Genomic DNA, 23,562 nt, shown 5'->3' with positions numbered 1-23,562 from the left:
AGTATTCAGACCCTTTGCTGTGACACTCATATATTTAACTCAGGTGCTGTCCATTTCTTCTGATCATCCTTGAGATGGTTCTACACCTTCATTTGAGTCCAGCTGTGTTTGATTATACTGATTGGACTTGATTAGGAAAGCCACACACCTGTCTATATAAGACCTTACAGCTCACAGTGCATGTCAGAGCAAATGAGAATCATGAGGTCAAAGGAACTGCCTGAAGAGCTCAGAGACAGAATTGTGGCAAGGCACAGATCTGGCCAAGGTTACAAAAAAAATTTCTGCTGCACTTAAGGTTCCTAAGAGCACAGTGGCCTCCATAATCCTTAAATGGAAGATGTTTGGGACGACCAGAACCCTTCCTAGAGCTGGCCGTCTGGCCAAACTGGGCTATTCGGGGTAGAAGAGCCTTGGTGAGAGAGGTAAAGAAGAACCCAAAGATCACTGTGGCTGAGCTCCAGAGATGCATTCGGGAGATGGGAGAAAGTTGTAGAAAGTCAACCATCACTGCAGCCCTCCACCAGTCGGGGCTTTATGGCAGAGTGACCTGCCTCCCCTCAGTGCAAGACACATGAAAGCCCGCATGGAGTTTGCCAAGATGGTGAGAAATAAGATTCTCTGGTCTGATGAGACCAAGATAGAACTTTCTGGCCTTAATTCTAAGCGGTATGTGTGGAGAAAACCAGGCACTGCTCATCACCTGTCCAATACAGTCCCAACAGTGAAGCATGGTGGTGGCAGCATCATGCTGTGGGGGTGTTTTTCAGCTGCAGGGACAGGACGACTGGTTGCAATCGAGGGAAAGATGAATGCGGCCAAGTACAGGGATATCCTGGACGAAAACCTTCTCCAGAGTGCTCAGGACCTCAGACTGGGCCGAAGGTTTACCTTCCAACAAGACAATGCCCCTAAGCACACAGCTAAAATATCGAAGGAGTGGCTTCACAACAACTCCGTGACTGTTCCTGAATGGCCCAGCCAGAGCCCTGACTTAAACCCAATTGAGCATCTCTGGAGAGACCTAAAAATGGCTGTCCACCAACGTTTACCATCCAGCCTGACAGAACTGGAGAGGATCTGCAAGGAGGAATGGCAGAGGATCTCCAAATCCAGGTGTGAAAAATTTGTTGCATCTTTCTCAAAAAGACTCATGGCTGTATTAGATCAAAAGGGTGCTTCTACTAAATACTGAGCAAAGGGTCTGAATACTTAGGACCATGTGATATTTCAGTTTTTCTTTTTTAATAAATCTGCAAAAATGTCAACAATTCTGTGTTTTTCTGTCAATATGGGGTGCTGTGTGTACATTAATGAGGAAAAAAATGAACTTAAATGATTTTAGCAAATGGCTGCAATATAACAAAGAGTGAAAAATTTAAGGGGGTCTGAATACTTTCCGTACCCACTGTATATATATATATAAATGTAGTATTGTATTAAATATAAAAAAAAGAGTTTTTTTTTTTTTTTTTTTTGTGAAGAATGTAATTCACTAGGTTGAATTTCCATCAACAACAACTGTGTTGTGACTTACCGTTACCTTAATAAAATTACTCATGCCGCAAGATAAGATTTTGATCATACCGCCCACAGAATTTCTCATGTGGCTGACCATTTTTTATTAGAGTGAATTAAGGAATTGGTATCAGACACATTCCCAGCTCCAAGTATAGGAAACAGCTGGCTCTTAAGATCACTGCGGTCATGAAATGGGGGTAATCAAGGGAGCATCCATTATCTTGGAAGCACTAGTGACCTTTTCCAGGACATTGCATGCAAGACGGCAGCCGTTGCACAACACACACTCATAATTTTGTAAACATGACATGACAACAGCAACATCTCAAATTACCAGCCAAGAGAGTCAAATGGGAAAACTCTGATATAAACACAAAGTAGCTTACACAACCCTGACTGTGTTAACAGCCTGGAGGTGTTTTGTTATAAGGCTTCAGATGTATGAACTGCCACGAGAACAAATGCAGTGCACCGCGGAATGTGATGTATTTTAACGTAAAGAGATGGGTGTGTTGATCCCATCAGCCTTAAGCACGTAGATCCTACGTCATGCATTCATATGTTTGCCTGCTCTATCTTTGAGATAGATTTAAGTGTGTTTATTGTTTACTTAAAATTCACCTAGACAGTGTAGAATAGCGAGCACTAATCAAGCAGTCTTAATGGGATCCTTGAGTGAACAGTCAGTTAGTATCTCAATATTGATTCCTAGCTGTCCGACTTTGTTGATTTGAAGTCTTTCTCTATCTCTTTCTCTGTTTATCTATCAAACCCAGACATCTTGACTGTTACTGTACTGCATCAAACTACCCAGGTTCCTCTTTCAAGCCATCATGCAAATTCCTTGATGAAGTTAAGTCATCTATTTAAGGCTTTTATTGAGTCATCTAAATTGAAATAGCAGTGGTGTGTGTTTAATGTACAGCTCACCTTGCTTTTAAGTATCCAAAGATGATGAAAAATATTGTTGAATCAAATAATATGCAGTACTTGTCGTGCGTATTAGATTTACAGTGTTTGTCACGTTGAACCTTTTTAAACAAGATGGATTTTCCCAATGGTCTGTGTCAGGTCATCGCCTTTGACAAAGAACACAGAAAAACAGAGTCTTGTGACGGGCCATATATGTGGTTTGCAAAGAATAAACCTTCCCTTCTAATGAATCAGGAAGTGAGTGTTTTTAATTTTTTTATGTGATTGATATATTTTAAGTATTTATTTCCTTACTGCCAGTGAATATTGGTGGCAGGCCAAGTTATTCACTTGGATTTACATAACAGTGATGTATTTTTTTTTTAATGAATGTCTGTGGTCCTATAACAAACTATGTTGTGACTTCAGAATCAAACCTAAAACATCTGTTGACGTTCTTATGATATGATTTTTGTTTCAAAGCCTGCTAGACATGCACCTTTTCCACTTTGTATGACAACAAAGGCATTTTTTGGTTTTGTGTGTTCATTTACATAAATAAACTAGAGACTGAGTATTTTCGCCTGTGTGAAACCATATTGTCTCTCGCCTCTCTGAGAAGTCTATCACTCAGACCTCAATTGACCAATGCCTTTGATTACAACATTTCTCAAGAGGGTCTTAAAAGAACATAGGGTAAATCTTACAAGCCTGTAAAGAAACATTTCTGAGTATTTATTTATTTATTTTTTTACCTCAAATTCAAATGTCAAAGGCAAGTTTTTAATTAAAGGATTAGTCCACTTTCAAATAAAATTTTCCTGATAATATACTTCAAAATGTTCTACACGATCCCAGATGATGAATAAGGGTCTTAACCATCACTCATTTTATACATTTTAAGTGTATTAGTGTATTACTGCCTATTAGTGTATTACTGCTCTATCTATATCTATATCTATATATATATATATATATATATATATATATATAATTTTTAATTTTTTTTTAGACAATGAGCGATGGTTTCTCTAGATAAGACCCTTATTCCTCGTCTGGTATCGTGTAGAATGCTTTGAAGTAGAATGCTTTGAAGCTGCACTGAAACTGTAATTTTGACCTTCAACCGTTTGGAGGCCATTGAAGTCCACTATAAGGAGAAAAATCCTGGAATGTTTTCATCAAAAACCTTAATTTCTTTTCGACTGAAGAAAGAAAGACATGAACATCTTGGATGACATGGGGGTGAGTAAATTATCAGGAAATTTTAAAGGTGCCCTAGAACTTTTTAAAAAAAGATGTAATATAAGTCTAAGGTGTCCCCTGAATGTGTCTGTGAAGTTTCAGTTCAAAATACCCCATAGATTTTTTTTAATTCATTTTTTTAACTGCCTATTTTGGGGCATCATTATAAATGAGCCGATTCAGGGCTACTGGCCCTTTAATTCTCGTGCTCCCCGCCCACGGAGCTCGCGCTTGCCTTGAACAGTGCATAAACAAAGTTTACACAGCTAATATATCCCTCAAATGGATCTTTACAAAGTGTTCGTCATGCATGCGGCATGTATGCGTCAGATTATGTGAGTATTGTATACTGTTATATTGTTTACATTTGATTCTGAATGAATTTGAGGCTGTGCTCCGTGGCTAACAGCTAATGCTACACTGTTGGAGAGATACATAAAGAATGAAGTTGTGTTTATGAATTATACAGACTGCAAGTGTTTAATAATGAAAATAGCGACGGCTCTTGTCTCCGTGAATACAGTAAGAAACGATGATAACTTTAACCACATTTAACAGTACATTAGCAACATGCTAACAAAAGACAATTTACAAATATCACTAAAAATATCATGTTATCATGGATCATGTCAGTTATTATCACTCCATCTGCCATTTTTCGCTGTTGTTCTTGCTTGCTTACCTAGTCTGATGATTCAGCTCTGCACATCCAGACGTTACTGGCTGCCCTTGTCTAATGCCTTTCATAATGTTGGGAACATGGGATGGCATATGCAAATATTGGGGCGTACACCCCGACTGTTACGTAACAGTCGTGTTATGTTGAGATTTGCCTGTTCTTCAGAGGTCTTTTAAACAAATGAGATTTATATAAGAAGGAGGAAACAATGGAGTTTGAGACTCACTGTATGTCTTTTCCATGTACTGAACTCTTGTTATTTGACTATGCCAAGATAAATTCAATTTTTCATTCGAGGGCACCTTTAATTTGAAAGTGAACAAATCCTTTAATTTATTTATTTTTTTATGACAATTAAATGCATGCCACCACACTAATTTTAAAAATCTATTATTTGAATATATTCTTTAAATGCAAATGATAAGTATTTATACATCATGGTAGTATTTATGGTTTATTATTTGTCTGCTGGAATTGATTTTGAAGGCCATTATTTTTTAACTAAATTAAATAAATTAATCAATAAATTAAATTAAATTAATGAACACTAAGTCTGAACCCATTTTTTTTTAATTTTACCCATCCAAGTGTACACACACCTTGAACACACTCCCGGGGCAGCGAACAGCCATTTTTGAGTGTGTAATGAGAATGGAAGAGAGCGCTGTTCATTCACTCCCCCACTACATTTCCTGCCGGTACTGAGACTTGAACTGAAACAAAGTCCGACTCTCTAAACATTAGTCTGCGGTTTTCCCGTGGAATTGGGCTACTTTTACACTGTTGCCGCGGGTTAAATCGACCCCAAATGATGTGATATTTAGCCCTCCACCAAAAACGCAAATTTTACCCCCGGAATGCAATTTTTACCGTGGGACCCCCTTGAAATGTTTTGGGCTAGTTTTGAGGAGCAATTGTAGCAATTGTTTGGTGTTAAAACCTGGCAACCCTGGCCACAACTGCCCCTAGAATTTATGCAGCAAAAAAAGAAGACAAAAACAAAATGTGAAAAATTACCTTGACATGTTGTCAGGTTCACCCATAAGCACACTTGCTTAACCCTAGCTTGCTAAATGTTTTTATTTTCCCCTGTTCCTATGTCCTTTTTAAACCTCAGCTATTCATAGAGCCACTTGACTGCTCATGGAAAACAACTGTCTGATCTGAAGGATGCACTGAAGTGCACTCCTCCAGGCTCGTGATTTCGCAGCTGAGGTCGTATTCCCGCGCTGCGCTGTGTCCTTGCGCGGGTGTCTGAAGTGTCGGCCGTCTGTGGAGTCCTGCAGTGGACCCTTCCTGAAGCACATGTCAGCAGCTCCTCCTCCCTTCTGTTCAAGCATTAGTGCGCCGCACCGCAGCTCTTGCATACGGAGTTGTGCGAGTGAAGTGGTTCGCCGGCTCATGCCAAAGCAAAGGCACATGTAGAGTTTGTTTTTGTAGCTTTATACGTTCTCATTTGTAGTTTTATGCTTGTTCAGTGGCAGTCTTTACTGCGTTTAAACGAAACGGTTAACTTTTGGGGACTGTTTTCTTTGTTTATTTTTTTATTAACCATTACGCTGTTTTAAGGCCACGTTGGTGTCCTTTTAAGGCCTTATGGACGGAACATTTTAAAACTATTTTGGCAGACTGGACAGAGCACCCGGTTTCTTTATTTTGGGTAGCTGTTTTAGTATTTGGGGTTGTATGATGGCTGTAGAGGGGTCTATCTGAGGATATCCGGCTCTCTGCTCCTCCGTCATGACCCTGGAGAGTGTGGCGATCACGGAGAGCTCCTCTGCCCGGGGATTCTGCTCCTGCTGCGGGGCAAAAATCATGCCGTACTTCTCCGACAACGCGGTCGCTTCTCAAAACCAGATCAACCAGCTGTAAGTAAAGCTCAACTGTTATGCATAGCCCTCATAGATTCCTCATAGACTTAAGTCTTTATAATATATACTTTATTTGTGCGGTTTGTTTTTATTACTGCACTGACGCCGATAATCAAGAACTTTCACACGAATGCAAATAGTGACGGTAAATGCACTGCGAAACACTTCTCGCCACATCAGTAAGCAGAAGTGGACGTTTCCTAATCTCAAACCTTTGATGACGTAGCTGTGTGTGTGTTGTGAAAGATGACAGGACAGGGATGTGATCAGGATGTGATTCACCAACCTGTATACGAGATTAATTGATGAGTCGTACTACAACCGTGTAACAGCTTTTTTACTATAACCATATAAAGTCATGGACATATTTTGACGGTGTCTCCTCCAGTACCAACGCACTGTGTGTAATGGCATGTTCTGGATGTAGTAGGTAATATTGAGTGTTTTATGTATGTATAATTAATAATATGCTAAAAAATTATACGTTACCGTTCAAAGGTTTGGGTTTGGCAACTCAATTCAAGTTTTTTTGTATAGCGCATTTCACAATACATATTGTTTCAAAACAGCTTTACAGAAAATACTTGTTCCAGTTACAATTTAGGAAGTATTCTGTTAACAGATTTTTTTTAAAGTCTCATCAAGGCTACATTTTATTTGATCAAAATACAGTAAAACAGTAATACTGTGAAATAGTATTACAATTGAAAACAACAGTTTTCTAATTTGAATATATTTTAAAATGTAATTTATTCTTGTGATGCAAAGCTGAATTTTCAGCATCATTACTCCAGTCTTCAGTGTCACATGATCCTTCAGAAATCATTCTGATTTGGTGCTCAAGAAACATTTCTTATTATATTTTTGTGGAAACTAATTTTTCTCAGGGTTTTGTACCCATGCCTCAGTAGAATCAAAATAAATGAGTTTTTAAACTAGATATAGGAACTTCTCTTAACATGCAAGGGTAAAAGATTCCACAGTTTAAGTGCAGTTAGTCACTTAGTCACCATCTTGATATCCTCAAAATATTTTTTATTTTTTTTATTTTTTTAAACTGTTACTGGCCACAAACATTTGAACGGTAGTGTATAATAATATTAATTGCAGTGCAAAATACATTTTTGATGTCTAATGAAAGCTAAAGTTGTCATTATTGGTGTGCTTCTCATATTGCAGAATATATGAACATGAGGCAGTTTTATTTGTCCTCAAAATTATATAATGTACTTTTTGATCTCAGTTTGTGTTTTTACAGGTTACATAGTGTTGTGATCATTATTTGATGAAAAGACCAAGTGCAAATGTCTTCCAGTTTGCTTTTGAGTTGAGACTGGTAACAATGCGATTAAGGAAGTGGTTTGAGACACATACAAAATATGTGACTTGAGTTCTGTAAAAAGTTGCTGCCCAGCATTTGCATCCTCAAAAATGTGAACTTGGCTAAATTTGCATATTGCAGAGGTATTGTAGATATGATTTATATTTGTTTACAGACACACGACGTATGTGGCCAAGTGTAAATGTGATGTGCGTACCCCATCAGACCAAGATTCATGAAGTAACCAAGTGTAAATATCTGTAGATAGAAAGTGAGGGAAAATCTTTTTAATGTTTAACAAACTTGGTAGCTTTTGGTGTTTTTGGACTTTCCATTCAGTTGGACTATTTTTGCGTTGGCAAGATGCCAGCATTAATTATGAAAACCTGATGGTGGATCTCATAAGAAACCTAACCGAAGCTAAACTGAGCTCTTACGTCAAAACTTGAAGTTGATTTGAATGAGGTTCTCTCTAATTTTTGCATATGTTGTTTGGGTTTGCTGTTTTATACTGATAGGTAACATGTTTCGACCACAGATTTTGCATATGTCCAAGACCCCAGACAGCTTGAAGCCTCAAAAATAAACAGCATGTACTAAATCCAATTTGCTGTACGTCCCACCAGACTGTGAAATCTTTTGAGTCAGGCCTAAACTCCAGTCGATTGGTTTCTTTCATGTTTCAGTGCATAGAGCAGATATATACGGCTCTGTTTTTAGACTGACTAAGCAGTCATCTGACATTAGTCAATAGTGTTACAACGGCATTCGTTTTTTCTCTTTATGCAGAGGAATCAGTACTGATGTTAATTATACTGTGTTAATTGGAAAGACTCTCTGTTTCATCTTTCATGCCAACAGTAGATGATAAGGTTCATTTCATTGAACCTTAATCCAGTTTTAATTTTTTTAATCTGTCAGATAGGGCAGATGATACCTGATGGGAATCCCCATAATCATTTTTAAACATATAAAAACAACTTCCATTAATCCTCATTCACTGCCAAGGCAAACAGAGCTAAGAATAGGCCTGTGTTTGTCACCAAACTTTAATGATTAACCTGGGAAATTACAGGTGTGAGATACTGGAAGGAAGTTAGTGTGTTGAAATTCGCCGTGAGAAACAGAATTGCTGTATTTACCTTTACAGCCAGTGACGTCAAGAAGCACATGTTTTCCAACTTCCAACTTAAGTCAAGAATGCACTTGATAACCTTAAGGGTTTGGTATCGTCACAGAGAAATCTGATGTGGTTTGTTCTTCTGTTAAAATGTGGAACATAATTGGTTTGGCAAAATCTCTTTCTCATAAGTACACTGAGAGTTTGTGTTGAAAGACACAGCAAAACCCAGCTGAGATGATGCTAAATATGTTCCAAAACTATTATCTGATTTTTTTTTTTAAAATAGCAACTAGTTGTAGACACATCTGTTGTCTCAATCTAGCAATGTTGTGGAAATTATATATGAAAACACATAAATCAGAATTTTGAAATGGATTCAGACCAGTGTAACTTTACTTTTTACTGTATACACTGTTTATATAATATTTTAGAATTTATGAATATTTAAAATTTATCTTTAAGATGCTTTTGTAATTTTTTAAAATAATTTTGTTTCTAATTTATTTCAGTTTAGTTTTTAGAAATTGTAGTACTTCAATTAAAACTCAAGTTAGCTGCCAATGCAAAATTTTCAAGTGTAAGTTTTTCATCTAATGTTTTTATTTCATTTTATTTCAGCTTTGTCAATTACCAAAACACTTTTGTAATAGTTTGTTGCAACTTCAAAAATGTATAACAGGGTCGTATAAAATAATGAACAGGCTCATATTATTTAATTTGACCTTCTAGGTGTACAAACAACACTGGCAACTCCTTTCACCCTTTGTTAGGGTGCTTGGATAAAACATATCATTCTAAATTTGAATATTTTGATGTGTAAGACTATGTTTTAAGTTTATCCATTTCATAGTTCAAAGAGTAGCTTTTTTGGCCTAATTCACAGATATTTCTTCTCTGGATTGACCCTCCACCAGAACCCCTCCTCTCTTCCTAAGTATAGTCATGACTTCAATTGGTCACCCATGTGGACCAATTAGAAAGCAGCACTTTGAACCAGAATAGTGCCTCGCCGTCTCATTTAATTTTAAAAACTAGGCCTGTAGTTTTGTTCTTATGTTTGTCCTCATTCGGGCTTTCCAAACCTGCCTTTATCTCTATGTATCTCTCCTTTTTTGTCTATTTTTACCTGTATGTCTCTGTATTAGTGGCAAGGGGCCTAATTTGTTTCTCAGAAGGTGACAGAATTCCATCTCCTGCTCAGGCCTGAACTCATAAGGCCTTCAGCCCGGGCCTATATTTATCCCTTCCCTAGTGGGAGAGTGACTAATATGGCCAGGGACAGGTGGGGGTCAGGCATCTTTCAGCTTGTTGCCTGGCTCTCAACTGCCCCTTACATAGTGATGATTGTGTCTGTGCCCTAACAAGTACTGTCCAGCGCTTCATGCCAAAAGTTGACCCTCCCACCCTCTTTTCTTTCTCTCTTCCTAAGCTGTGTGTAGACGAGCACAGGCAGGTCGTCCGTTTCCTCTGTCTGACCTATCTGGATTCTCTTCTTTTTTCTCTCATGTGTGGATGCGTGTGCCCTTACATGTCTGCCTCGGTGAAATGCCAGCGGGTGGAAATTGCATCACATGGCCCCGGTGCTTTCTCCGCTCCCTGAACACGGATACTGCACAACTTGTGATGCAAAAACCAGCCCAGCACAGTGTCCCAGATCATATTCTTGACACTGAAGTGTTGTCTGCACCCATGGTGCCAAAGATTTTGGATTTTAGTAATTAGTAATCTTTATCAGTATATGAGTAGTTAAGTGCTGTAATCCATCTCAAACTATTTTAAATGCCACATTGCTTTTTTTATTTTGCGCGAAAAGTTAATGATCATGCATTAATTGAGAGATTACATGAAATATTTTAACTTTTTAAAATTAATTCGGCACTCTGCAGGACAAACAATTGACCTGACTAAAAATGGTGAAAAACCAATAATATTGACTTATAGATTCATATTTATATCTTGAATATATGTCAGCTGCTCTTGTAGAATTATTGTTTAACTGTGTACTTGGGTTGAATATGTGCAAACTGCAGGACAGTCAATAATCTTATCAGACCCTGGTGTTCTTTGCAGTCAAGCAGTTTGCATGCTTTCTGCTGTCTTGCACAAAATGACAAAGTTTTGTCCCAAGCGCTCTTCCAGCTGTTACATGAGATGATATACAGTAGCTACTAACACTGTAAAAGTCCATCAGCATTCATTCACTCTGCTGTTTATTTTTAGGTGTGTAAATTTAGCCACTACCCTGTATCAGCCTGCAGCTTATATCCCCTCGTATGCTGATAGATGATGCTCAGAGCGTGAAAGTGCAAAGTGCAGAGCATGAAAGAGACTGTTTGCACTGTACTCTCATTTTCTGCTTATCTTTGTCCCTTTCTTGCTCATGTTTTTTTTTTTTTTTTTTTTTTTTCTGTAAAAGCTTCCTATAAAAGTATTCAGCAAAGCAGTTTTATCAGCTCTCATATTAGTTTCCAAAATTAAAAAACAAAATTGACGACTATCACACCTGCCAATGGCGAGTGTGCTTCATATATACTGGCTATCAAATTTTCATTCTGGCTATGAAACTTTATTTTTAACATGTTTTGTAAAATGTTTTGTTGCAGATTTATAAACTCTCTTTTGCTCACCAAGGCTTATTTGATCAAAAAATGCAGTAAAAACAGTAATATTGTAAAATATTACAGTTTAAAATAACTTTTTGATGTATTTGTGGAAACCATGATATATTTGAGGATTGCTTGATGAATAGAAAGTTCATAAGAACAGAATTATAATTTATTTTGTTACAATAACTTGTTGAATAGAAGTATTATTATCATTATTATTTACTGACCCCATTCCTGTGGCGGTGGGATTATTTAGCTGGTATTCTTTGTATATTAGTGACAAACAGTGCTAGTCATTGCGTCTAATACTTCTCATTTACTGTATGTAGTATGCGAAAAACAATACGCCAACAGAGTAGTATGTGTGACTTCGAAAAACAGTAGGCGAAAAGTCCCCAGATGACCTACTGCTTCCAGTGAGATTCTGAAGTGCGCATTCGATGGACACTTTACTATCCCATGAACAGGAGAGGATTTAGGAATGGAGGTGAAGCGATGTAACTGACATCAGCAGTTTACGTGCTAATGACAACATGGCGGATGTAGTACGTTCAGATTACATTCATGCTACCCACATTCATACTATGTAGAACATACTTTTTTAACGGTCACAAAGTAAGTTCAAATTTAAATGTAGTACCTACTCTGTCGGTACGCGATTTTGTCTTTAAAACTGCGCCTGTCACAAACATATGAATCCACATTGTTGTTTTGACCAAATATTTCTTTTATTTTGGTGTTTTTATTTAAGATAAATTGACATGGAGTTTAGGAGAAAACGCCAAGCTTTACTCGGTGTTCTATCATTTTTATCATTTGATTTAAAACATGTTTTGTTCCGGTTTCTAATAAACTTAAAATATTTTCTTTTTGTATTTGGTGCTTAGCAAGTGTTTACTTTGGACCCTTGGGTTGGCTGTAAAAGAGAGAGACCATGAGATCGACAGGAGACAAAAACTGAGACTAAAGAGTGGAGGAAACAGCTGGGTCAGAGGTGACTGTGATGTGGGAAATGAGCTCAGCTGGGCCTGATGTTTTTTTCTTTGTTTTTATTTGGGGAGTGACTGCCCTGGGCTTCTTGTGTTCCCTCAATTCTGCAATCCTTCCTCCCCCAAAACCCTGAGACAGAGGGCTGGCGTTTCCGCAGAATTACCCAGATTCCTTAGAAGTTACTCTGAGGGTGCTTTTCAGAGCCAGACGTGGAAAGTCCAAAGCCTATGTCATGTGATACAGGAGCAGCGGTTTATGAACGAGACCTCTGGTCGCTGTTAGATTCGAGATGGTGTTGCTTCGTAAAGACAGCTGTTATGGGTCAAACATCTCTCTGCTCTGTAACTGAGCTGCTGCAGCATGAGCCCCTTCACATATTTTACAATGTCACTTTGAGGTCTGAGACTGAGCCTCTTAATGTAGATAGTGCAAGTGCTCAAACGCAGATGTGAATGGTTGGTGGTCCTGTTATACCAATTTGGTGTGTGCTTTTGCGTCACTGTTGCAGAACTACACTGTAAAAAATGACTGTGATTTTAACAGTAAAAGACTGTAAAAATGCTGCGGTGAAAATGCAACTGTCAATTGGTTTACAGAAAGTTGGTTTACAGAAAGTTTCCGTACTACATACGGTGAATAACTGTAATAGATCTAACGGTACATTTAATGTAATTTTATGGGAAAATACCGTTAAATTCACAGTTTTTGGAAGTGAATAACAATTCATTGTAAAATTTACAGTGAAAAACCGTAAATTGACATTACCACAATTCCCTGCGTGACACTTCACATTTGATATATTTTCGTTGAAATAACTCTGTTTCTTCTTAGTTTTTCTCATTTGTTTTCTAATCAGTTATGTACATTAGGGTTTTATGTTACATCTAATGTTGTTAAATTAATGTTTATTGCATTTTTAAAATTTCATGTATGTTACCATGATGGTGTTTAGTGTGTGTGTGAATGACACTGTGTGCACCTTCTATATGTTAGTGTTGTCCTTCTCAGCTTGTGATGAACTTTGATTCATCATGTGACTCTTATAACCACTGTGTTTGGTGACTGTCAGTGTATTATAAAGGTACAAAACAGATATTAGTACTTCATTAGGTTGGTAAATTAACATTATATCAGTTAATGAAATATGTTATTTTACCGTAAATTTAACAGATTTTTTTTTACGTTACTACTGTATTTTTTACGGTAAAGTTCTGGCAACCACAGCTGCCATTTTTTTACCGTAAATTTTACTGGGATTTTTTTTTACAGTATAGTCACTTCCAGAAATCAAATGTCTGTGCCATTTAAAATGTATCTAGATATATGTTGACAATTTAATTAGCTTGTTCAGTTTTAGCATATGTATAATATATCTCTGCTTTCTCTCCGTCTGTCACTGTTCTTGTCATCAGTATCAGCGAGAACTTCCTAACAGTCAAAGGTGCCGCCCTCTTCTTACCTCGGGGAAATGGCTCCTCCTCTTCTCCGGCACCCCGCATCACACAGCGGCGTAACAAACACACAGGTATGAAACGGCACATAAGGTTCTCTTGATGCAGTTTATTGTGCGATTCTCTCTGGCTGTCAGTCGCAGCTGCACATATGTTATGGAATCTATCTATCTCGTTTTCTTTTTTACATTGAACTGTTCCATATGGAAATGCATAAGACTGTCCTTGAGATGAAGATTTTGTCACTCAAGAATGTTTGTGTGCATGTATTTGCATGATAGACGTACTGCTGTGCCTGCAGATAGACAGCATTGATTTCATTATGAGACCCATTAGCTTACAGGAATGCATTATGAAGGGGCACTAGTGATTATATAATACATTATACAGTAGTACTTTTTTCTTTTTTTCTTTTGTTTTTGAACAAAAGCATTTGAAATTTGTTTCATGCCAACTCTTAAGGGTTCAAGTTTTTGAGCCCTCTCTATGCAACTTCTATGAACCATACTCTCCAACTGGTTTAATATTTCTATTCATGATTTACAAACCCAGGCTAATCAAACACTAGCCAGAGAAGGAACGTGTTTAGTATGGGAGGAAGTGAAATTGACCTCTGGGTATTTTCACTGTAGCATGCAAATGTCACAACATTATTATCTGGGAGGTTTATGGTTGTTTTTGATTTCTTCACAGGTGACCTTCAGCAACATTTGCAGATCATGTTCACCCTGCTGCGTCCAGAGGACACTATCCGCCTGGTAACTACCATCATCCAGAGTCCAGACCTAATTAATCAAACCACAGGCATCAGAATGCTGATTCTGTCTCTATCACAGGCTGTCCGGTTAGAGAGCGCCTACACCCTGCGTACACGGTACATGGTGATCGTCTCCACCAACGGTAGACAGGACACAGAAGAAAGTGTGGTGCTGGGAATGGATTTTAGCAATTCAGATCGGTCAGTATAATGCAGATACTCTGATACGTTCATTTTGCATTTGTTCATATTGAAGGTGGTGCTCATAACATGTGATGATGTGTTTCCTGTAGCACTTGCACAGTTGGGCTGGTTTTACCCTTGTGGAGCGATACACTTATACACTTGGATGGAGACGGGTGAGGCATAACTTGCATGCATAAACCAGTTCTGCATTTTTAAACAAAATTTAAGAGTATTCAAACTGAAAGTGATGTTTTCCTCTCATTAGTGGCTTCAGTGTGTCCACCGTTAACAGAGTCCACGTCTTCAAACCAGTCTCAGTGCAGGCCATGTGGTGAGTGTCTATAAAGACAGATTTTTTTCCACTTTCATACTACTTTATATATGTTAATGTATTTTCTCTCTTGCAAATACTCTTAGGTCAGCCTTGCAGTCCCTGCATAAGGTTTGCGAGGTGGCCCGATGTCATAACTACTACCCTGGCAGTCTCTTCCTGACCTGGGTCAGTTACTATCAGAGCCGTGTGTCCTCCGACCAGCACTGCATAAATGAGTGGAACGCCATGCGAGACGTGCAGTCCCACCGTGCAGACTCGCCCGTGCTCTTCACTGATGTGTGAGTAAGACACACAGGTTGAATGTACACTACCGTTCAAAAGTTTGAGGTCAGTAAAGTTTTTTTTCAAAGAAATTAATACTTTTATTTGGCAGTGATGGATTTCAAATAAATTATGTTCTTTTGAACTTACTAATCATCAAAGAATCCTGAGAAAAAAAAAAAGTTTCCACAAAAATAATAAGCAGCACAACTGTTTTCAACATTGATAATAGAAAACAGTCATTTTAAATTTAAAACATAAGAAAATCTTAACGACCCCAAATCTTTGAACGACAGTGTATGGTTTTGTGGAAATAGGTTTCAGAGTCCTTATGAAACAAGGGTATTGTTATCGTGCTTTCCATATTTAGGACCAAGTTGGTAATGTTTACAAAACTTGAGTTCTCCTATAGTCAATAGGGGTGAATTGCAGTGTTTGGGTTGTAAATCAATGCTTGTTTTTTGGAAAAGCGAGACACATGCATACACACTCAAAGTTCAGTCATATATGTCAAGAGGGCAAGTTTGCATCAGAGTAAGACAAGGAGACATGGCGTTCCCTGAATAGATTGACATGTTATTGCCAAATCGATGAGACGAACATTAACTTCTTAGATGCACAACGGCCTGATGGTGTAATCTTTCTAAGATGTTGCTTGGATTGCAGGGGGGAATTTCCCCTCAGTCTGAGGCATACCCATGTGCATGTGTTTTTAACATGCACAGCTGCAGCCTCTTGCTTTTTATAGCTCCACGCTGAGATAGAGTGATTTACAGTCGGAAAAATGGGCGAGATGGATAGGTAGACTGGCGGATAGATGGAAACAGGTGCCTTTAAAAGGGGAGTGAAAATTGTTGATCTAGTATATACTTTGGAAACGGTGACCCTGAAAAAGGTCAGTGAGGTTGAGACATAGAGATAATGTTTTCCTCGAGAGGTGAGAGATCTTTGGAAATGTGGATCTGTTCTTTTTAGACATCCTTTGGAATGGTGCCCATTGAATGCATTTAATTATGTTACCAAGAGAGCTAAGGTATTGTCTCTGTAGCTTGAGAATTAGTATGGGCACTTTGCATTGATATAAGCATTGATTCCACTGTCACTTCTTTTTGTCATTCTTTTCAAGTGGCCAGACCCTTTACATGAAAGGTCAATCAAGCTTGCATGTGTGAACATGTTTAATTTTTCTGCATAGCGGTCCATCACCCCTCAGATTGTCAAACACGTTGCCCTCATGCGCACAGCCACCGGTTGAAGGTGTTGACCTACATTAGCTGTGTTTTTAGGTTACTGGTAGTGCTTAAGAACACAGTTCAGTCCCCTGTGAGCCAATCATTACCTTGTGTTGGTATCAGTTAAGAGACACTTGTCCCGTTGTGAACCCAACCCCACAGGCCTAGGAATGACGCACATTTACCATTAATATTTGCACATACTGCAACTGAACTGGGATTTGATTTCAAATTGTTTGTTTAATTTGAACAAAGGCTTTGTTCTGAAGTCTTTGGTTTTCGTAGCTCTACTCGAACAATACCACACAGACATACAAAGAATCATACGAGGTTAGGCTAGACACGCCTCACCAGACCAAACTGGATAACTTATTCTGGGTTTCATGCATACAGGCCAACTGAGAGAGAACGCACAGAGAGACTGATTAAGGCCCGTTTGAGAGAGATCATGATGCAGAAGGACCTGGAGAACGTTACTTCAAAAGAGGTACAAAATCTCAAAGTCTTCTTGGATTGATACCCTCAGTAAAACCCACCAAAATCTGAATGTCTTAATACCAGCAGATCTTAATCATAACAGATATATTGGATAATTTTTCTTCAGATTCGGACGGAGCTAGAGATGCAGATGGTTTGCAACCTGCGGGAGTTCAAGGAGTTCATCGATAATGAGATGATTGTTATCCTGGGTCAGATGGATAGCCCCACCGAGATCTTCGACCATGTCTTTCTGGTTGGTCTTTCCTTAATTGTCTATACCTCTCACTGAAGTGGACTAATCTCTAACAGACTTTAGGAAAGGGGTGTTCAGTCCATAACCAGTTAATCAAAGTCTTCAGGCAAACTTCCAAACCTCCATGCAGTTGTTTTGGGGCAAGTTGGAGCTAATCTCTGCAAGGCCGTTGGCCCTCCAGGAACAGGTTTGGACACCCCTGCTTCTGGAGAATCAACCATAACGTTTCATTTCCGTTTATGTTTTCAGGGTTCAGAGTGGAATGCCTCTAACCTCGAGGAGCTCCAGAACAGTGGGTAAGTGACGCTGTTATTCCAGGCCACTGTTTTTAAAATGAATACATCCGCTCGGCTGTATGCAGTCATTGTTAATTTTACCACCCCCACTTCCTCAGAGTTCGCTACATCCTGAATGTGACGCGAGAGATTGATAATTTCTTCCCGGGGCTTTTCGAGTATCACAACATCCGAGTGTATGATGAGGAGGCCACAAACCTTTTGGAGTATTGGAATGAAACCTACAAGTTTATTTCCAAAGCCAAGTAAGTAGAAAGGCTGGCTTCTAAAATTCCGGTACTTTTGACATCGTCACCCATCCCATTGCTGTGGAAGTGTGCTTTTAATGGTGTTTCACGAAACTTTTGTGATCCAGGAAAGCTGGGGTGAAGTGTCTGGTACACTGTAAGATGGGAGTGAGTCGTTCTGCCTCCACCGTGATCGCATACGCTATGAAGGAGTACGGCTGGGACCTGGAGAGAGCCTTTGATCATGTGAAGGAACGGCGCACCGTCACCAAACCAAACCCATCCTTCATGAAGCAGCTGGAAGAGTACCAGGGTATCCTGCTAGCCAGGTATGGGCCACACACACAGCTTGAGGTCAGATGCTTATTCGTGTTTCTTTTAATCCCACACAGCATTACCTTTTGAATAAAGAGCCAAAGAATAGCCTTACTGATACACATTGACCTTAGGATTAAATGTAATACCTTTGCTCTAAAAAAGGTCAACAGAGACCAAGTTTGGAGTTTCCATTGAGTAAATGCTCCTGTATTTTGACTCAATAGAATTGAGTTTCGTCGCCATTGTGATCTAATGCACTTGTATTATGCTGGTCTCTCCACATTCCTTTTGTTGTGCAGCTTTTGCTGTCATACTTGCTTTCATGTTTGTATTCCCATTCACACACCCAGAGCTTATTGTAAGTTTGAAATATCGGTCACCACCACCCTCAGTGATTCACCTAACCTTAAATGTTTCCAACACATTGAGAAAAGATGCTACTCTGACACTCATGTCTCTTTCTTTCTCTCATTCTTGCTCATTCCTCCAGCAAACAGAGGCATAACAAGCTGTGGCGTTCCCACTCAGATAGTGATCTGTCGGAGGGTCATGAGCTGCTGTGCAAGGCACCTCGCTCGCTGGACCGCTCGGACACACACAACAACAACGGTCCTCCTTCCATCCAGCAGATGCTGGGCATTGCTGTGCTTGAGTCCCTTACCAATCCACAGCCTGTTACAGGCAACACCCATATGAAATCGGGAGAGTTGCCCTCTGAGCTGGCACATGAGGACCCCTTCCTCCCGCCTCGCCCCAGACAACGAGCGGCTACAGTGGTGCCTGAGCAGAATATGGCAAAGAACTCTTGCAAGAACCATGTGGTGAGAGAGCCTGTCGCTCGTTGCCACCCTCCTCCCTCTATACATGTTCTCGCTCCTCCTCTTTCGCCAGAGGAGAGAGAGGGCGATGCAACTTCAGACCTCGGCGCCCAGTCGTCTCTCCAAGTGCCTGAGCCAAAAACAGATACTGTTGAGTTGTCCCCTGACACGCCTGATCACAATGACTCTTATCAAGTGTCACAAAGCTTAGAACTGTGTCTGGAAAGTGCTGTCAGTAAAGATGAAGGGATTCTGCCTTCTTCAAGCACGCCCGAGGCTGACAGCCCCTCAGGAGCCCCTGCGGTTCCCGAGCTGGACTCCAGTGATGATAACAACAACCACAACGCTGCAGATCTAGGAGCAGCAGATGACTCTGTGAATGCCGGCGTGTCCCGCCTTAGCACAGATAGCATTGACTTCTTTAGTGCCAGAGAGAAGTTCCTCTGCCTGTCCCAGGACAGTCACCCTCGCTCCTTTTCTGAAATGACCGCTGTGCGGCCGCCTCAATCCAGATGCACCCCTCCCTTGGATGATCCCAGTGAGGAAGCAGATGAGGTAAGAGTTTGAGCTCACTTCAAAGATCATTGCACTTCCTGATTTGTCATGCTGAAAGATAAATGATAAAACATGAATGGAAATGACTCATTTATTGATCTGAAAGTAAAGATTCAGAAAGTGTAGGCAAGTGACACCAGTACAACACTGCCTCTTGCTGGTTTAAACCAGAATTGCACTTAAAGGGACAGTTCACCCAGAAATTACATTTTCATCATTTATTCAGTCATGTTGTTCAAAACCTGTATGACTTACTACTTTGGAACACAAAATGACAAAATCTGGGCTTTCAGGCTCTAAAAATATTTATTTTGAGACTCTAAAACTTTGCGCGAAGAATAAACCAAATTTTACGTTTGTTGTAGAATTTTTTTATTTTTTTTGTGTTCATTTTCTGTAAATTTTGGAGGTTGACAGCTATCCCCCCCCCCCAAAAAAAAAAAAATTGGGCACTTTTGCCTTACAATTTTTGTGAACCATAGAAGAGAGTTAGATTAAGGTGCTTAAAGGATTAGTCCACTTTCAAACTATTTTTCCTGATAATTTACTCACCCCCATGTCATCCAAGATGTTCATGTCTTTCTTTCTTCAGTCGAAAAGAAATGAAGGTTTTTGATGAAAACATTCCAGGATTTTTCTCCTTATAGTGGACTTCAGTGGCCTCCAAACGGTTGAAGGTCAAAATTACAGTTTCATTGCAGCTTCATAGGGCTTTAAACGATACCAGACGAGGAATAAGGGTCTTATCTAGCGAAATGATCGGTTATTTTGGAAAAAAAAATACAGCTGTATATGCTTTATAAACTCAAATGTTCGCCTTGCACGTGCTTCCACCAAAACCGCACTTTCGTGTTCTTCAAAAAGCTTACGCTGTATGTCATACACGTTCCCATATTCTACTTATAAAAAAACGAAACTGGGGCTGCATTTGTTCCGTAAGTAGAATAGGGAAGGCGTAGGACATACAGCTTAAGCTTTTTGAAGAATACGGAAAGCGGAAGCACGTGCAAGTCGATCATTTGTGTCTATAAAGCATATACAGTTGTATTTTTTTTCGAAAATGACCGATCGTTTCGCTAGATAGACCCTTATTCCTCGTCTGGTATCGTTTAAAGCCCTATGAAGCTGCAATGAAACTGTAATTTTGATCTTCAACCATTTGGAGGCCACTGAAGTCCACTATAAGGAGAAAATCCTGGAATGTTTTAATCAAAAACCTTAATTTCTTTTAGAGAAAGAAAGAAAGACATGAACATCTTGGATGACATGGGTGGTGAGTAAATTATCAGGAAAATTTTATTTGAAAGTGAACTAATCCTTTAAATGATGACGAATGAAATGAATAGAATTTTCGTTTTTGGGTGAACTGTTCCTTTAATGTGGTAACATTTATGTTACCATGGTAAGCTCTCTTTATTAAGAGTGAACTGTAACAATGTGAGTTGTAAAAAAAAGCTGCCTTGTGTAATCAGTATTTTCTCTTTTCTCTTCCCTAGTGCCACGCCCACTCAGAGACCAATAGCGATGCAGTGCCCCAACCCCCTCACCATGACAACAGCGTGTGTGTGCGTCATATAGTTACTGAACTGGAATCCATATCACACACCTGCAGTCCACCACTGGCACGCAACTCACCTCAATCTGCAACACCGGAGGAGGTGGATGAGCAAATAGCCTCAGTTCCTCACTCTCCCTCTGACAGACCCTCTGGATCTGTACGCCGGGCCACCGAGCAGTTGGAGCTTATACTACGTCAGGGTCAAGAGGTTCCTCGCTCTCCCCTTCCTTCCCCATGTTTGGACTGTTCTGAGCCGCAGTCTTTCTCCGGTAAGCCAGAGTGCACTGCGACCACAACCTGCACTGAGAAACAAAAGACTACAGACAGAAAAGGAGGCAACACCAAAGTGCTTGATGATGAGGACTCTGGTATAATCCCTGATCCTTCCTTCTCACTGTATCTTGAAGGGAGTGTTTCGGTGGAGGCTGATCAGATTACTTTGAACCCCACTCTTGAGCCCAGCTCTGGTTCTTCCTCTATGTTGTGGCTAGAAGGTGTGACCGAGCTGGAGACGGATGTAGACGACCCGTTGAGGCCCCAATTCCGGCTGGCACGCAGCAATGAGGACTTGCAGAAGATCCAGGAGACTCTCCGTGAGCTCCAGGCTTTTTTATACGAGGCTGGAGGACTTGGGGTCTGCACTGGACAAGTTGAGGAGAACCAGCCACTCAAGGGCCAGTGGGACTCAATAGATGGGGAGCAGCGCTTGGAGCCTAAAGCGCCCGCGGTGTGGCAGAGAGCCATGGAAATCGAGGCCCGCATCAGACAGGCCGGACTTACCCCTCCGTCGCTCATGAAACGCTCTGCCTCACTTGCTAAACTTGACCGGCTAGAGCTGTCTACTAACGACTTGAGCGACTGGGACTTCCATCCGGCGACCACAGGGTTCCATCAACCCCCTTCTTCCTCTTTATCCACCTTTCACTCCTTGCCACTGACCCACAGCCATGATGACGCCCATAAGAAGCAGCGTGTTCTACCTCAGAGCCCTTCCACTCCTGATTCCGCCGTCCATTTGATAGAGGCAGACAGGACTGAAGGCTCCGCCCACCTCTCACACTCATGTCTGCAGAAAACACAAGTGGGTGGGGCCAGGCCCCCTGAACACACTCCTGTCCAGCCCACCGTTTCCGTGTCCACACGACAACATATAAAGACTCATCCCGTTCGCCGCTTCCGCAAGGCGTCGGACAAGAAAAAGACAGTCACTGTTTTGTACAACACCATGTGACCATTACTGAACTTTCACATACTGCTTTTGATGGCGTGAAGAGCTATCTCAGACTGCAACCAATTCAAGTTTTGTTCATTGAAGTCTAAGCTAAATTTTTTATGCGAAAGATTGATGCTACTGTAGGTGCGAATGAGGGCATGTGTGAGTGAATGTGTCAGTTTTGTGTTCCGAATCTTTCAGGTAGCAACTCAAACAAGGGGGTTGTTTCTTAAAACATGCACTTTACTCTCTTGTTTTTATTTTTTATGGTTTTATTTTTTTTTTATTTAGATAGCATTTTTATTTGAGTATTTTTGCACTGGCTTGAAAGGTAGAGTTGACTGTATGTCTGACAGCATGTGGAGTCATGATTCTGTTTGAAACCAAGGTAAACTTGATCTTTTTTTATCCTGTGCTTTAGCTGTGACTATTCTAAAATAAAACTGCACTATTTTAATTATTTTTGTCAGTCATTTATTTTGTAGACAGGTCAATAAATCAAATATTTAATCACTATATTGTTTGGATCGTAGGAGTTTTTAGGATTGGCATTTTACAAACGGAGTTCAATTTTAGAGGTGATGATGATGATGATTATATACTAAGCTATAAATTTGATTGATGATAATTAACGTGTTTAATAATTAATTTGAATGGAGAACGGTTTTGGTTTTAACCTGCTCTTTCAATTTGTTGTTTGAACAACAGCGCCACAGTGTGGCAAAGTGTTGTACTGCAATATGATGTAATTACCAAAATCAAGCAAGTTAAGGGTCACTATAAATGATATCTCAGATTTTTTTTTAAAATAATTTTATAAAAAGTTCAGTTAAAAAAGCCTATACATTAACTTGTAACATCTTTTTGTGGCCATTATAATGCTTTCTATTTGCATTTTGTTTTTGCATTGCTAATAAGCAAGCACTACTTTGATGCATATTAGAGAAGAGACTGGATGTAGTCTGTTTCACCAGAGTCCATTTTTAGCTCCGTCTGCGATCAGTGGCTGTTATGTTTGAAATTTGAATGTTCTTGTCATTGTACCTGCACCAACTGACTCTAATATTATTCATTGAGGTTGACTCATCACTTAGCTAAAGCTTCCTCTAGAATGCTGATTCATTCTGGAAACAGCACGGCAATGCCTAAAACACTCCCCCGACAGTCCCAAAATAATCGTGGGAATGAAGGTGTTTGAAGCCTTTGGCGAATGACATAAAGCATCTTTGAATCTGCTGGTGGTAAAATTTGCCCTGTAGTTTTTGAAGGAACGATGCATATTTAGCAGGCCTAGGTGATGAACACAACACAATCATTATGTTGTTGTCTGTCATAATGTACAGTGCATGCTAATC

General features: G+C 39.7%; 1 protein-coding gene across 3 annotated transcripts in view; it reads left to right on the top strand.

The window, feature by feature from the left end:
* Nucleotides 1-22,664, top strand: part of ssh2a (slingshot protein phosphatase 2a) — a 34,754-nt gene extending 12,090 nt beyond the window's left edge. Inside the window, exons 1-14 of one of the 3 annotated variants that reach the window (XM_048161702.1) lie at nucleotides 5,591-6,225; nucleotides 13,681-13,793; nucleotides 14,413-14,477; nucleotides 14,556-14,677; nucleotides 14,770-14,835; nucleotides 14,928-14,993; nucleotides 15,080-15,274; nucleotides 16,883-16,976; nucleotides 17,094-17,222; nucleotides 17,472-17,518; nucleotides 17,617-17,763; nucleotides 17,874-18,074; nucleotides 18,554-19,436; nucleotides 20,933-22,664. In XM_048161702.1, coding sequence (XP_048017659.1) covers nucleotides 6,098-6,225; nucleotides 13,681-13,793; nucleotides 14,413-14,477; nucleotides 14,556-14,677; nucleotides 14,770-14,835; nucleotides 14,928-14,993; nucleotides 15,080-15,274; nucleotides 16,883-16,976; nucleotides 17,094-17,222; nucleotides 17,472-17,518; nucleotides 17,617-17,763; nucleotides 17,874-18,074; nucleotides 18,554-19,436; nucleotides 20,933-22,225 — 3,549 coding nt within the window. In that variant the 5' untranslated portion in view covers nucleotides 5,591-6,097 and the 3' untranslated portion in view covers nucleotides 22,226-22,664. Of the gene's footprint in view, nucleotides 1-5,590; nucleotides 6,226-6,252; nucleotides 6,659-13,680; nucleotides 13,794-14,412; nucleotides 14,478-14,555; nucleotides 14,678-14,769; nucleotides 14,836-14,927; nucleotides 14,994-15,079; nucleotides 15,275-16,882; nucleotides 16,977-17,093; nucleotides 17,223-17,471; nucleotides 17,519-17,616; nucleotides 17,764-17,873; nucleotides 18,075-18,553; nucleotides 19,437-20,932 lie in introns of those variants that run through there. The other 2 variants (XM_048161704.1, XM_048161703.1) reach the window with 2 other exon arrangements.
* Nucleotides 22,665-23,562: the final 898 nt, after the last annotated feature.

Source organism: Megalobrama amblycephala, linkage group LG16, assembly GCF_018812025.1.
Source record: "Megalobrama amblycephala isolate DHTTF-2021 linkage group LG16, ASM1881202v1, whole genome shotgun sequence".
NCBI lineage: Eukaryota > Metazoa > Chordata > Actinopteri > Cypriniformes > Xenocyprididae > Megalobrama > Megalobrama amblycephala.
The sequence above is the reverse complement of the archived record's forward strand: the minus strand, read 5'-3'. Positions and strand labels throughout refer to the sequence as shown.